Source organism: Lampris incognitus, chromosome 16, assembly GCF_029633865.1.
Source record: "Lampris incognitus isolate fLamInc1 chromosome 16, fLamInc1.hap2, whole genome shotgun sequence".
Lineage (NCBI taxonomy): Eukaryota > Metazoa > Chordata > Actinopteri > Lampriformes > Lampridae > Lampris > Lampris incognitus.
In genome coordinates, this window is record NC_079226.1 from 4,475,880 (window position 1) to 4,491,834 (window position 15,955).

General features: G+C 49.6%; 1 protein-coding gene across 1 annotated transcript in view; it reads right to left on the minus strand.

Moving 5' to 3' along the window:
* The window catches only part of mapkbp1 (mitogen-activated protein kinase binding protein 1), a 90,606-nt gene extending 77,713 nt beyond the window's left edge, over positions 1 to 12,893 (minus strand). The window contains exon 1 of the mRNA XM_056296292.1: positions 12,698 to 12,893. Within this exon, the coding sequence (XP_056152267.1) occupies positions 12,698 to 12,811 (114 nt within the window). The 5' untranslated portion in view covers positions 12,812 to 12,893. The remainder of the gene's footprint in view (positions 1 to 12,697) is intronic.
* Positions 12,894 to 15,955: the final 3,062 nt, after the last annotated feature.

Here is a 15,955-nt window from a genome sequence, read left to right on the forward strand (position 1 = left end):
ATCCATCCCGCCACTATCCATCCGCTTAGCCTGCTCTCAGGGTCGCGGGGATGCTGGAGTCTATCCCAGCAGTCACTGGACAGCAGGTGGGGAGACACCCTGGACAGGCCGCCAGGCCATCACAGGGCCAACACACACACACACACACACACACACACACACACACACACACACACACACACACACACACACACACACACACACCTAGGGACAATTTAGTACGGCCAATTCACCTGACCTACATGTCTTTGGACTGTGGGAGGAAACCCACGCGGACACGGCGAGAACATGCAAACTCCACACAGAGGACGACCCGGGACGACCCCCAAGGTTGGACTATACCAGGGCTCGAACTCAGAACCTTCTTGCTGTGAGACGATCATGCTAACCACTGCACCACCATGCTGCCCAATGTCTGGTGTATTTAAGCAAATATGTAACCCATAAATATCACATCCTGCAGATCCTGCAGATCCTGCAGACTGTAGCAGTGTGTGATGTGGATGGTTGGTGTCTGGTAGGACTTCATCAGGAAAAATGACAGGGTGATAGTGTTTTCCATCTTCATCATAGCAGCCAGATGAGGACAAGGAGGCAGGTAGTGTTGAGTGTGAAGAAGAAGTGAAGGTGTTGTGTCTAACCAGCAGATATGACAGACACACTGGTAGAAGACCTTTACCAACACATAGTACTACATCAATAAGAAGTACAACTCAGGTTCTACCAGGATTTAAGGTTGTTTCTGACACAACAGCCCTGCTGACTCTCATTCATTTGGAATGGCGCTCAGACACCACCCACCTCACCACCTCCTACATAGGACACACACTGGTGCAGTAACACCAGCAGATTCAGGACTGCAGCTTTAATGCTGCTACTGGTGGTGACTATATTCAACCAGTTAGTCCCGATCTGATCACAGAGGAGGGTTTCTATGATGAAGCCACTTTCCACCGTTTACCAACACCTTCTGCTAAACACGAGTTCCCTGTGACTTTACTGATAATGATATTTTCCACCTTGCCCAGAACTAAAACGAGGCACTAGAAAGTCTTTTAGGTTAAAACAAAAACTCTCAGAGGCTTCAATGACCAAAACCATTATTTTTACTACTACTACTAGTAGTACTACTACTACTACTGTGCTCTTCAATTAGAAATACCATATTTTCTGACCGAAAGAGTCTTCAGACAGTACGGACATTCATCAGTGTGTGTGTGAGACAGAGAGACAGGGTAAAGACAAACAGTGTGAATCAGAAGAGGAATCTCATCTCTGAATCCCTGCTGGTGAGACGCAGACATGTCAACCTGATCGAACCGAGCTGAACAGACAGACAGACAGACAGACAGACAGACAGACAGACAGACAGACAGACAGACAGACAGACAGACAGACAGACAGACAGACAGACAGACAGGGTCTGTGGAGTCAGACAGGAGGGTAGAAAACAGAAAGCTGCCCTCAGAGAAAAGCGGGTTTCAACCTCTGTGATTTCTGTCTAAACGCAGTACCGCAAATATCAACCTACACACACACACACACACACACACACACACACACACATTATCATTATCATCATCATCATCATCATCGGTGGTCACTTGAAGTGAGTATGACTGTCCTCTCCGTTCAGTTGTCTACTTGTGGGTCTTCAGATGGTTGTAGAGGCTGATCCACGATCCACATACGTTGGTGCGGTGTGGACAGGGGAAAGCGGTGGTGGCTGAGCCCTTTTCTCTTTCTCCTTGCGGTGCCGTCACTTTTTCTCTGTGGCACAAGGGAGTCTCATTTCATGATGCGCAGCTCCGATCTGCACGGATCTCTTCCAGGAGTGCCTATCCAGTGCAATGTGGTCCGAGTTGATCGATATGATGTTGAATTTCATCAGACTGGTCTTGTTGGACATGCGGATGACACGGCCTGTTCATTGGAGTCGGTGTTGCATTATTGTGGTGGTGATGCTAGTTATGTTGGCTTCTTCCTGAACGCTGATGTTGGTGCATCGGTCCTGCCAGCTGATCCTCAGGATCTTTTGTAAGGATCATTGGTGGTATTGTTCCAGGGCTCTCAGATGCCTGCTGTAGGTGGTCCATGACTCTGCTCCATACAGCAGGGTAGGGAGAACAAAAGCACTGTAGACCAGGAGTTTTGTTTGGGCCTTTAGGTCTCAGTCTTCAAAGACTCTTTTCCTGAGTCTGGCGTAAGCATCACTGGCACAACTCAGGTGATGATGGTTAACCTCAGAGTCTATGTCAGCTTTTGAGGAGAGAAGGCTGCCGAGGTAGGGGAAGTGATCAACATTTTCAAGAATTTTGTTGTACACTTTTATGGTGGGCTAAGTAGATGGCTGGTTGGGTGGAGGTTGATCTAGGACCTGGGTCTTCTTGATATTTAATGCCAGAGCCAAGGCTCTGTATGCCTTTGCAAAGGCATTCAGAATGTCCTAGAGGTCTTCTGCGGAGTGTGCTGCAATGGCGTTGTCATCTGCATACTGAAGCTCCATGATGGTGGTGTTGCAGACTTTGCACTTGGCCTTGAACCTATTAATGTTGAAGAGCCTGCCATCAGTTCTGTATAGGATTGGGACCCCGGTGGCAGCTCTTTACCAATGAGTTGGAGAATGGCAGCAATAAAGATAGCAAAAGGGGTAGGTGCGATGATGCATCCCTGTTTGACCCTTGTTTCCACAGTGAAGGGCTCTGACTCAGAGCTGCTGTTGCTGAGCACTGTGACTGACATGCCGTCATGTAGAAGTCTCAATATTCTGATGTATTTGTCAGGGCAGTCATATCTTGGTAGTATGCTCCACGGAGCCTGGCGATCTACTGAGTCAAATGCCTTTGTCAGGTCTATGAAAGCCATGACAAAGGCTGCCTTTGTTCACAGCATTTTTCCTGGAGTTGGCGTGCTGTAATGTCTGCTGTACCTCTGCATGGGCGGAAGCCACACTTAGATTCTGGGACTACTTCCTCAACCAGTGCTGGCAATCAGTTTGCAAGGACACAAGCAAGGACTTTGCCTGTTGTTGACAGGAGTGAAATGCCCCTGTAGTTTCCACATTCCTCCTTGTCCCCTTTCTTGAATACGACCACTATTAGAGCATCCCTGAGCTCTGGGGAAAGTTCTTCTTTTTCCCAGACCTTGAGGAGGAGGGCATGGATGTGGTACAGGAGCTCTGGTCCATCTCCCTTTAAGATCTTAGCTGGGATCTCATCGGGACTGGCGGCCCTGTTGTTCTTAAGGCTGCTGATGGCATCAGCAATCGCTGTCATGGTGGGAGGTTCCCCAATGTCTTCTCTGATGGGACTCTGGGGAATGTGGTTGGCAATGTCTGATTCAGCTGTGCGGTTGCGGTTGAGGAGTTCCTGGAAGTGCTCCTTCTATCGGGCATTAATGGACTTGTTGTCCTTCAGCACCTCCTGTCTGTCCTTTGAGCACAGGGAATTTAAGCCGTGGTTGCTTGGACCATTAGTGGCACTGAAAAAGCCTCTGGTGTCACCCGAGTCTGCCAGTCACTGGATTTCCAGAGCCTTTTCTGTCCACCAAGTGTTCTTAAGCTCCCTTACCAGTCTCTGGATGTCTGCTGTGGCTCTGGAGTGAGCCACGCTTTTAGCCTTGTAGGTTACATCATTTTGCCCAGCGCAAAAGGCTTTCCTTTTCTTGGAGATGAGCTGCTCTATCTCTGTGTCATTCTCATCAAACCAGTCCTCAGGTTTTCTGGAGTACCCAATGGTGGTTTTGCAGGTGTCTAGGATGGTGGATTTGAGCAGGCTCCAGTGCGTCTCAATGTCATCAGGATATTCCTGTTGGAGGGTTTCCCCAAGAGAGGCCTGAAGTCGCTGCTGGGTGGCAGTTTTATTCAGGCTTTCAAGGTTGAGTCTTGGTGGAATCTGCTTCTTTTGAACCCTCATCTTCCTCTTGATCTTGATGGACATCATGGAGCGGATGAGGCAATGATCTGTCCAGCAGCATGATCGATGCAGATGACTGCATCGATCATGGCCCTCGTGATGTTCATATCTATGATGTTGTTTAGTACAGTTAATATTAATATTAGGTTTAGTATTGTTCTGATCCCGAGGTGACTGACCTCTTCCATCTATCGATCTATCTCTGTTACACTACACTGTTGATATCTTTATTTACCCTCTTTGCAGCTATCTACACCTGAATTTCCCTTTGGGGATGAATAAAGGTTATCTTATCTTATGTTCATGTCACGTCAGTCATTGGTTCATACAATGACAAAGTCAAGAAGATGCCACTGTTTGGAGCAGGGGTGTCTCCAAGATGCCTTAAATTGTTTTTTCTGGCAAAACAGAATGTTAGTGATGGTGAGGTCATATTGAGCACATTTGCTAAGAAGCAAAACTCCATTGGAGTTGATGTTCCCGATGCCTTCCTTTCCTATAGTGCCATTCCAGAGGTGTTGATCCCAGCCGACCCTGGCGTTGAAGTCTCCTAGGAGAATAATCTTATCCTCCTTGGGGATCCTTGACAGTGTCTCATCTAAGTAGGCGTAGAAGGTCTCTTTTACTTCCTCTTCCGAGTCTAAAGTAGAGGCATAGGCACTCACAACTGTTGCTATCTGGTTGTTGGCAAGCACCAGAATCATGAGACGCTCACTGATCCCCACATGAAGCTCAGACAGGTGGCTGATGATCTGGTTCCTAATGGCAAATCCAACGCCATGGATCCTGGGCTCATCAGCAGCTTTTCCTTTCTAGAAGAAAGCTTAGCCACCCTTCTCCTCCTTCAGTTGTCCTTTGTCTGCTTGTCGGGTTTCGAAAAGGGCAGTTATGTCAATCCGGCATCTCTTCAGTTCTCTAGCGATGATCGCAGTTCTCCTCTCCAGTCTATCACTGGTTGCACTATACATCAGTGTGGGCACATTCCAGGCTCCAAAGTTCATATTTCTATGTTTATGACCACATGTGGCGATCCCTTTGAACACGGTAATCCAGTCAGGAGGTTTGAGGCAGGCTATTTTTAGAGCACCTTTTCTAGCCCCTTCCCCAGGTGCGGTGAGCAGAGTGGATCCTAAAGAGGGCTGCTCGGTCATGGGTGCAGCTACCGAAGGGCTCTTTCTACCTCGTTCCAAGAGTCCAGTGACTGAATCTAGCACCCACCGACTGATGTGCCGGCTCATGACTAGGGGATTCCAGATCTCACAATCCTGCCCCTGTTGCCACTTACCGGTCACCATAGGACTTAATCCAGGATGTTAGGGTGGATTCCCTTTATGGAGGACGCCTGTGTGTGACTTTGTTTAATGTGGGGAGACTGGTGCACAGAGAGCCACCACACGGTCCTTGACAGATCTGGGTCAGGATCCAGTGGCATGGAGTCCAAGACTACTGGGGGCCTATTTCTGCTGCAGCCTTCATCCACCTTCCCAGCCGCTGTGATGATTCCCTAAAGTCCGCCATCATCCTCCACCTTTTCCACCACTGAGGTCTTGGTTGGATTGCTTTGTCAGGGACCTCCCCCTTGACCTTACCACCATGGGTGACCCTACAAGGAGCACAGCTCCAGACACCATTGCTCTTGGGATCTCAGGTCCACACAAGGTGACAATCCACACACACACACACACACACACACACACACACACACACACACACACACAAAGTATTGGGGGAATATGTTGGCGTTCTGTAGTCTGAAGGTCACTGAAACCTCAGAGATAAATAAATTCAATTAATCACAGGCTGTATTACTAATGTAGTCATTTAAAACAAAGTTATCTCGCCAAAACTATACTGGACAGTAGTAGTAGTAGTAGTAATAATAATAACAGTAGTAGTAGTGGTGGTAGTAGTAGTTATAATGATAACAGCAGTAGTAGCACATTTAAACTGAAGAAATAATGAGACGGGAGACAGGAGGCTGCCAGCAGAGGACAGAGCTGATTTACATAAGAAGCTAACAGAGTGTAGCTACTAGGCTAATGTTTACACCTGGCTCAGATCCACTGTCAGTGAGCCATACACACACACACACACACACACACACACACACACACACACACACACACACACACACACACACACACACACACACACACCAGGCCAGGCCAGGTCTCTTTAAGGGCTGTACTTATAATAATGGTGGCTGGAGGCAGACGGCTGACTCCATCACAGTGTGGATGTATAAATAAGGGCCGCGGCCTCCCATAACACGCTCACAATAAAGTTGTGTAACAGAAGGAGACGGGGGGCAGAAAGACTTCTGAGAGTCTAGTTGGAAAATCTGACTTGGGACGAAATAATGACTTTTGGGGTGATCCCGGGAAGAAAAACTACCCCTGCATCGGACGGGATGTCATTTATTCTCTTGAAACCATCAGTGGAATACAAAGAACTGACACGTGATCGATCGTGAGTCTCGCCCACTGGCACTAACTTACTTTCACATCCACTCCTGGCTGCACAGGCTCATGTAAGATCCTGCAACGCGTCCTGTACTTGTCCCAATACGAGCGGTACACAGACGGAGACGATGAGTTACCGCTTCAGGAGGACGACAGACTCCAGCCTTTTGGCCGGTGGGGGAATCCGCAGGCCGAGATGTGTGACATTCACTCTGGGATCGGATCCAGTTCTCACCTGCAACTGAACAAACCAGTCGGCCCGATAAGCCGTCAGGGTGTTTATTATGTATGCGAGGACTGGTCGTAATCCGGTTCCTGACAGCAGTTTGGGAGGAGATAAGTTGAGCACAACCAGCCAGAACAAACACTTTGACAAAACTAACTAACTACACGTGGTGGCCTCATGGTCGTGTAAAGCCACGACCCAAACACGTGATCCACCTAACGAGCCGCCTGGAGGGGGACGTTTTAAACTACTGTAAACAGCAAAGAATGACGTCACCACATCTGCATCTCCACCTCTGCAAATGTGTAGTAAAGACAGCTCCCCCAACACGTTCATTCCTTTTTTATTTATCTTTATTGTTTCTTTGCTTTTCTCCCCAACTGTACCCGGCCAATTACCCCACTCTCCCAAGCCGTCCCGGTCTCTGCTCCACCCCCTCTGCTGATCCGGGGAGGGCTGCAGACCACCACATGCCTCCTCCCATACACGTGGAGTCACCAGCCGCTTCTCTTCACCTGACAGTGAGGAGTTTCCCCAGGGGGCCGCGACACGTGGGAGGATCACGCTATTCCCCCCAATTCCCCCCTGAACACATGCCCCGACCGACCAGAGGAGGCGCTAGTGCAGCAACCAGGACACATACCAACATCCGGCTTCCCACCTGAGAACAACATGGTCTCGGACATGTTGTTCTCAGGTGGATGCGGGGCGGTGGGTCTTTTATCGCTTTCTGAATGCCGACTCGAGGACTTAGGTTTTACCACCGCTAATGTAGCATTAGCCCCTTTATTACAGCGAGCAGTGATTACTGGATTATTTAAGGTGATTACTGGATCATTGTCCCCTCTCACATTGTCATGGCCTTGTCGCTTGACCATGGTAAAACCATGAGACTTACTCCCCGGGTAAACTGGGGCTATTTTAAGTGCCATCCCGCCGGGTGAAGCAAATTATAATGTTGGGAGTGTCCTTGTAGGGGTTAAAAATAACTGCACAAGTTACTACCATCAAACTGCGATCCGACTCTCTACCTTTCTTACCCTGATCGTGCTTTTTCACTATGTGTTTCTATATACAATCCAGGTAAAGTCAAGTAGATTCTGTATGAGACAGTACAAGCCTGTTCCATGCAGTATTTACGTAGATCCTGGTGATCTCATCTTGACTGTGTAGGCTCCGCCTGGAGGCCTGGTAAAGTAGAATATACAGAAAACGCTGAGAAGGACCAGAGAAGAGCTGCTAAACGAGCCCCGGGTCTGAAAGAGACGTCGCATGACCAGAGGTTAAGACATGTACAACTACCAGCGCCCAGGAGACACAGAGGGGACATGACTGAAGTCTCTCAGAAGCTTGTACACAAAATATGTGATGTCGCAGATCAGCCTGTTGTGTATTTGTGGTATAACAGGTACGAGTTAAGAGGGAGCTCCTGTTCAAGTGTCACTCTGAAAAGAGAGACGCTCCTTCACAGCTCGTGCTGTGGGAGCACGGGAGCACCGGGCGGAGGAGGACGTGGTGCAGCTCCTCCACTCCACTCTTTTAAACACACACCACATACACACGCTGCTCAACAAAGGACTTTGTATACTGTTATAAAGCTGAGTTGTGATCACTGTCAGGATTGTGTGACTGAGATTATTTGAGAGACTAATGTATTTATGTGACTTGTGATTATTTGTGAGATTACTGTGATTTTGATAACTATATTGTGGTTCTTTTTTGTATGGTTGTTTGTTTGAATTTGTCAAGTCTGGTGTAGAGGGTTTGTATCCTGTGCCAGAACATCTTTCATTAAATTTCATCAAATTTCATTAAATAAAGCTACTTGGGGAAGGACATGAAACAGGCTTGTACTGTCTCATAAAGAAATTACTGTACTCACTGCATTTTATATATATATATATATATATATATATATATATATATATATATATATATATATATATATATATATATTGGCCCTGTGATGGCCTGGCAGTCTGTCCTGAGAGCAGGATAGGCGGTTCAGATAATGGATGGATGGATGGATGGATAATGGATGGATGGATGGATAATGAATGGATGGATGGATGGTTGGATAATGAATGGATGGATGGATGGATGGATGGATGGATGGATGGATATTTCCTGCCCATTGCTTTTGGTTTGGATGTGCAAGTTGTTTTCTGTCCATAAAACACGATGAACAGTATGGCAGACTGGGAACAACCTCATCGAGTCAACACCATCTTCACACTACAGCTGTCAATCAACCACCTCACTTCCTGTAGCTCTATGTCTGTGTTTCATCAGTAGGGGGCGCCCCGTCCTCTAGAAATCCAATGTCTTCCAAACCTACGAGTCCTGACAGACTCATCTTCCTGCATGTCTCAACTTCCCAACACGGAGACAACTTCAGAACAACAAGACTCTGCTGAATCAAAGGCAGAAGAAATACCATCACTGCTTTTGAGAGGGGGTGCAAACTTTGTACCTTTTATAACCTTTGACCTCTTCGCTGTTGATTTTTGCAAAGCTGATGACCCAAGAAGCATATCAGTTGTTTCTATTGTATTCACTGCAAGTTACAGACAGCTCAGATGACAGCCGTGTGACGGGACTTGACTGATTCTATTCTCACAGGGTCGGTTGGAGTAAATTGGTGGCAGCAGGCCCGTCTGTTGTCTCGTCGTGTCTGCCGACCAGTCAAATACGAACAGCCTTGATTGAATAGTGTGCTGCATAACGGGGCAGCTTTCTCATCTGAAATATAGATTTAACTCAGTAACACAGCCACGGGACAAGAGTGAAGGACGACAGAAGACGAGTTGGTAACAAAGACCAACGAAGAAGAGGGACACCAGGCAATGATGGGTCAGCACTGGAAGAAACAGAAGCAGGGAGGTCATCTTTCTTTCTTTCTTTGTGGTGGTGGGGGGGGGTGTTCCCCCTCTTTCTCCCCAATTGTACTTGTCCAATTACCCCACTCTTCTGAGCTGTCCCAGTCTCTGCTCCACCCCCTCTGCTGATCCGGGGAGGGCTGCAGACTACCACATGTCTCCTCCCATACATGTGGAGTCACCACATGGGAGGAGGATCACGCTATTCCCCCCAGTACCCCCTTCCCCCCTGAAGAGGCACCCCGGTCGACCAGAGGAGGCGCTAGTGCAGCGACCAGGACACATACCCACATCCGGCTTCCCACCCGCAGACACGGCCAATTGTGTCTGTAGGGGCGCCCGACCAAGCCGGAGGCAACACGGGGGTTCGAACCAGCGATCCGTTCCCTTTTTCCAAAGAGAAACACCACCGCCCCCTGTGGCTGTGGTGCATGTGTAGTGTTACTGTACTCAGGGTGTACACCGCTTCCCTCAGAGCCCAGCGGTACCACCAGAACCCCCGTAACTCACAGTAACCCTGAACACCCAGTAACAGCTAGCATCGGCGGTGGCCTCATCGTCGTGTAAAGCCACGACCCAAACACGTGATCCACTTAACAAGCCGCCTGGAGGGGGACGTTTTAAACTACTGTAAACAGCAAAGATTGACGTCACCACCTCTGCAAATGTGTAGTAAAGACAGCTCCCCCAACCCTAACCCCAACCCTAAGACAACCGTCCTAACTTGTGTCCATCAACACACCGTCGCAGGGCATGCTGGGAGACCCCGCCCGCCGACCCAAACACGTGATTTGAATATAATTTGTACAAGAGGGAGAGAAACTGCTTTTGTTTTGTAAGTTTGTCAGCATGTCCGTCTAACACGTCGATAAGTGCGGGTTCTTCCATGTGTCTCTCCTTGGGTCTTCCATCCACAGCTTGTGCACGAGCCTCGATGGCGGAAGTGCGTGAGGCTGGCCTAACCCACAGCCGAACGTCCTCCATCCGAACCCGATCCTGTGCACCGTGAGGCCACAACTTCGTTAAATTTATTTTGCAAACTGTTTTTCGAAGAGTGGATCACAACTGCGGTGTTTTATTTCTGTACGTTTGTCCCATTTTCGCTTAAAATGTCGTTCTTGTCAACACAGATCAACGATGAGGGCCTCAGTGTGACCAGCATTGCTAAGGTCTAGCTAGCTAAGGTCTAGCTAGCTAGCTGTCCTCCAACATGGCGGAGCTGTTCGTTGGCAATGAAAAAGTCACGTGATTGAGAATAACCCACAGGGGCGATTCCAACTAACTTTCCACCTAAACTGGAAAAAAAAAAGAACGTGTAACCGGTTATTTTCTTGCCCGGTGCGGGATTCGATACGGGGTGTACTGCACCACAAGGCGACGTCACTAACCGCTCGGCTAAAGGGTCAGACCCGTTAGCTAGGGGCTAACGTGTCTTATTAGTAGTTTACAGTCGTCACCCTCCCCGGAAGCGCGCCCTCGCGCTTTGTTCTTCCCGCGCTCCGAAGAGACTTCTGAGGATCTGCGCACTTCCGGATCCCACCGCTGCCACCAATGTAACCGGTTACTTTGTTGCCCGTTGCGGGATTCGATACGAGGTGTACTGCGCCACAAGGTGACGTCACTAACCGCTCGGTTAAAGGGTCAGACCCGTTAGCTAGGGGGGCTAACTGGTCTTAGTAGTAGTTTACAGTAGCTTCAACTGAAATATGAGAAGAAGGAGATAAAAAGAAAAACAGCTCCGCGGATAGCCAGCAAAAACAAACACACAACATTCACACAAACACCAAGAAAAGCTGCAGGACTTTATCTCATCTGCCGCGTCAACACAGTCCACGCGGCCGCGGGCCGCGAGAGGAGAGGTCGCGCGCGCGCGAGAGGATGAACTAACCCGTATGATAAAGCAGCCAGTGTTACTGACTTCACCTGAGCTGAGCTGAACAACCGACACACACCTCACATCTCCATCACGCCTCTCTCACCCCGTTTACACTTGGGGTTAAAATGCGCTTTGGTTTTTTTGTTTGCGTTGGGGGGTTTTTTGCGATCGGATCACAACTGTAAGCCACCACCAAAACCTTTTCTGAACCGGGCTCTCAGACCACTTGCCGGGGTGGTCCGGGACGCATGTGACCACATGTCTTCTGTAGTGTAAACGCTCATGCGTCCCCGACAAGGACGTAACAGGAAATACGTCATCAATGCAGGATGTGGTGGTTGTTTTGGTAACAGCGCGCCAACCTTCGAATAAATGGAAGGTGTAGGTGGTTGGAGTACAGGTGAGACGAGACGCCTCACCTCCATCTGGGCACGAGACTCGGTGCTGTCAGTCTCAACAGCTGGAAGTGTCCGTACATGTACTACACTAGTGCTTGAAACATCGTCAGACATCAGCTGTTGTTTTCACAGCTGGTCGGCAAATCTGGCGCTTTGACCTTGTAGCGGAAGTGACGTAGACTAACGAAATCTTCCTCTTCTTCGGAGTAACGAAATCTGGTCACAAGTGGACAGCGAGACACATCGCCGTTTACACCTGTGTTTATCATGCGTCTCCAAACTCTGAAGAAGAGGAAGATTTCGTTAGTCTACGTCACTTCCGCTACAAGGTCAGAGCGCCAGATTTGCCGACCAGCTGTGAAAACAACAGCTGATGTCTGACGATGTTTCAAGCACTAATGTAGTACATGTACGGACACTTCCAGCTGCTGAGACTGACAGCACCGAGTCTCGTGCCCAGATGGAGGTGAGGCGTCTCGTCTCACCTGTACTCCAACCACCTACACCCTCCCCTCCCCCTCCATTTATTCGAAGGTTGGCGCGCTGTTACCAAAACCACCACTACATCCTGCTTTGATGACGTATTTCCTGTTACGTCCTCGTCGGGGACGCATCAGGACGCATAAGCGTTTACACTACAGAAGACATGCGGTCAAATGCGTCCCGGACCACCTCGGCAAGTGGTCTGAGAGCCCGGGTCACAAAACGTTTTGGTGGTGGTTTAGACGCGTATTCCGCGCCGTCCGCTTGTGATCCGATCGCAAAACCAAAAAACCGCATTTTAAAACCAGGTGTAAACGGGGTTCTGAGCCTCCGCGCCACTGACGGACGGGTCAGGGGGATTAACGGGTCAAACGTCCCGCCGCAAACTGGGTCAGTGGAGCGCTGTGCGTGCGTGCGTGCGTGTGTGCGTGCGTGCTGGGTGTCGGTACCGGTGCCCACCTTACTGCCGAGGGTCTCTTTGTTGTTGGCCGGTTTGCCTCTCCTCAGCTTGATGGACGGGGACCGGAGGAGGTTTTTAATCCGGCTCTTGATCGTGGTTCCGTCCGCCGTCATCCTGAACGACGCTATTTGAATTCTCAAACGGTCCGACGAGAAAACCGCAGAGCCGTCCGGCGCGTGCCGACCGAGTTCACAACCAAATCCACATGGTTCCGTTTAACCGAATGAAATCCACGTCATCTGTCACGTCAAAGGAACCCCCTCAGCTCCGCTCCGCGCGGCGCAACGCAGCGAGCAGCTGACGGACAGGAAGCAGAATGAAGAAGAGGGGGATGAAGAGCGGGCCCTGCTATGCGCAGACGGGGAATCGGGTTTGGGCTGCATCGGTTCCAGATCGCCGAGCGTCCTGTTCTGACGCCAGCGGCTTCGTTCCGCATACCCTCCTCATGAACACGCAGCGCGCTGAACGTCCACGCAGGGTTCGGAAAGGGTTCTGGGTCGGCACCGGCTCCGGATCGGAGCGCCACGCCGCACGCCTGCGGCCCGGCGGCGGAGGGACGGCGCGCGGCTCCGCGGAGCCGCTGTTGGTGTTCGGCGGAGGAGCTTCTTCCCTCTGCCCGTGTCGTCGGCAACCGGACGCGGCGTAAAAACACGCGAGACTCGCCGGCGTCCCCGAAAACTGTCTGATTATCGGAGCCCGGACCGGTCATGTCCCCCCGGCGGATCCAGGCCGCCAGTCAGAGCAGTGTCCGCCGGTCTTCTACATGGTGACAGGCCGGCGTTCGGACCGGACAGACGCCGTGACCCAGATCCGCAAAAACCACGAAGCGGCGGCGCCACCTGGCGGTCCAAAAAAGGAACAACAACCACACAGAGACGCCAAAAAATCTGCAGCGGGACCGTCGCACGCGCGCCTACGGGCTTATAAATAAATACAACTTTCGGTTTTCACCTTACTTCTGAAATACAAACACACAACAGAGGTTTCATCCCGCCCATGAGGTGTAACACCTTCCTGGCGGGAGGCTGGATAACGGCAGCATCGTGGACTACCTGCTGGAACACAACACCGGAAGTAGGTACTGGCGGTACCCCGGGGACCTGGATCAGAGCCACCGCTCTAATCCGTTTCCTGCAGATGGAAAGTGGTGAAAACCCGCTCGTGGAGCACTGACACGTGCTGGAGATCCGGAATGCCCCGCGGAGAAGGTCTCCTTTGTTTCGCTCCCATGCAACATTGTATCACGAAGACACTTGAACAACCTTTGATGACGTCAAAGAACTTCCCCCATCACTTCAATACGCAGAGTGTTTCCTGGATCTTCTCTTTGGATTTCAACACATTCATAAGGGACATCCATCCATCCATCCATCCATCCATTATCCATCCATTACCCATCCATCCATCCATCCATCCATCCATCCATCCATCCATCCATTGTCCATCCATCCATCCATCCATTATCCATCCATTCATCCATCCATCCATTGTCCATCCATCCATCCATCCATCCATCCATCCATCCATCCATCCATCCATCCATCCATTGTCCATCCATCCATTATCCATCTATCCATCCATCCATCCATTGTCCATCCATTGTCCATCCATCCATCCATTATCCATCCATTACCCATCCATCCATCCATCCATCCATCCATCCATCCATCCATCCATCCATCCATTGTCCATCCATCCACCCATTATCCATCCATCCATCCATTATCCATACATCCATCCATTGTCCATCCATCCACCCATTATCCATCCATCCATCCATTATCCATACATCCATCCATTATCCATCCATCCATCCATCCATCCATCCATCCATCCATTGTCCATCCATCCATCCATTATCCAGAACGCTTTTCCTACTCGCGGGATGCTGGAGCCTATCCCAGCAGTCATTGGGCGGTAGGCAGGGAGACACCCTGGACAGGCCATCACAGGGCCCGCGCGAACACACACACACACACACACACACACACACACACACACACACACACACACACACACACACACACACACACACCCCTAGGGACAATGTAGTACGGTGAGTCACCTGACCTTCATGTCTTTGAGTCACCTGACCTTCATGTCTTTGAGTCACCTGACCGACATGTCTTTGAGTCACCTGGCCTACATGTCTTTGAGTCACCTGGCCTACATGTCTTTGAGTCACCTGACCTTCATGTCTTTGAGTCACCTGACCTACATGTCTTTGAGTCACCTGACCTTCATGTCTTTGAGTCACCTGGCCTACATGTCTTTGAGTCACCTGACCTACATGTCTTTGAGTCACCTGACCTTCATGTCTTTGAGTCACCTGGCCTACATGTCTTTGAGTCACCTGACCGACATGTCTTTGAGTCACCTGACCTACATGTCTTTGAGTCACCTGACCTTCATGTCTTTGAGTCACCTGACCTACATGTCTTTGAGTCACCTGACCTACATGTCTTTGAGTCACCTGGCCTACATGTCTTTGAGTCACCTGATCTACATGTCTTTGAGTCACCTGACCTACATGTCTTTGAGTCACCTGACCTACATGTCTTTGAGTCACCTGATCTACAGGTCTTTGAGTCACCTGGCCTACATGTCTTTGAGTCACCTGGCCTACATGTCTTTGAGTCACCTGACCTACATGTCTTTGAGTCACCTGACCTACATGTCTTTGGACTGTGGGAGGAAACCGGAGTCCCCGGAGGAAACCCACACAGACACGGGGAGAACATGCAAACTCCACACAGAGGACAACCCGGGACCACCCCCAAGGTTGGACTACCCTGGGGCTCGAACCCAGGACCTTCTTGCTGTGAGGTGGCCGCGCTAACCACTGCACCCCTGTGCCGCGTCATAAGGGACAAGTCATTCATAAACCATAATTCATCTCCTTCTGAAGAACAAGGAGCTGTCAGTCCAGTCAGACTATGTTTATGTTTATTTATGTTTATGTTTATTTACACTACCGTTCAAAAGTTTGGGATCACCCAAACAATTTCGTGTTTTCCATGAAAAGTCACACTTATTCACCACCATATGTTGTGAAATGAATAGAAAATAGAGTCAAGACATTGACAAGGTTAGAAATAATGATTTGTATTTGAAATAAGATTTTTTTTACATCAAACTTTGCTTTCATCAAAGAATCCTCCATTTGCAGCAATTACAGCATTGCAGACCTTTGGCATTCTAGCTGTTAATTTGTTGCGGTAATCTGGAGAAATTGCACCCCACGCTTCCAGAAGCAG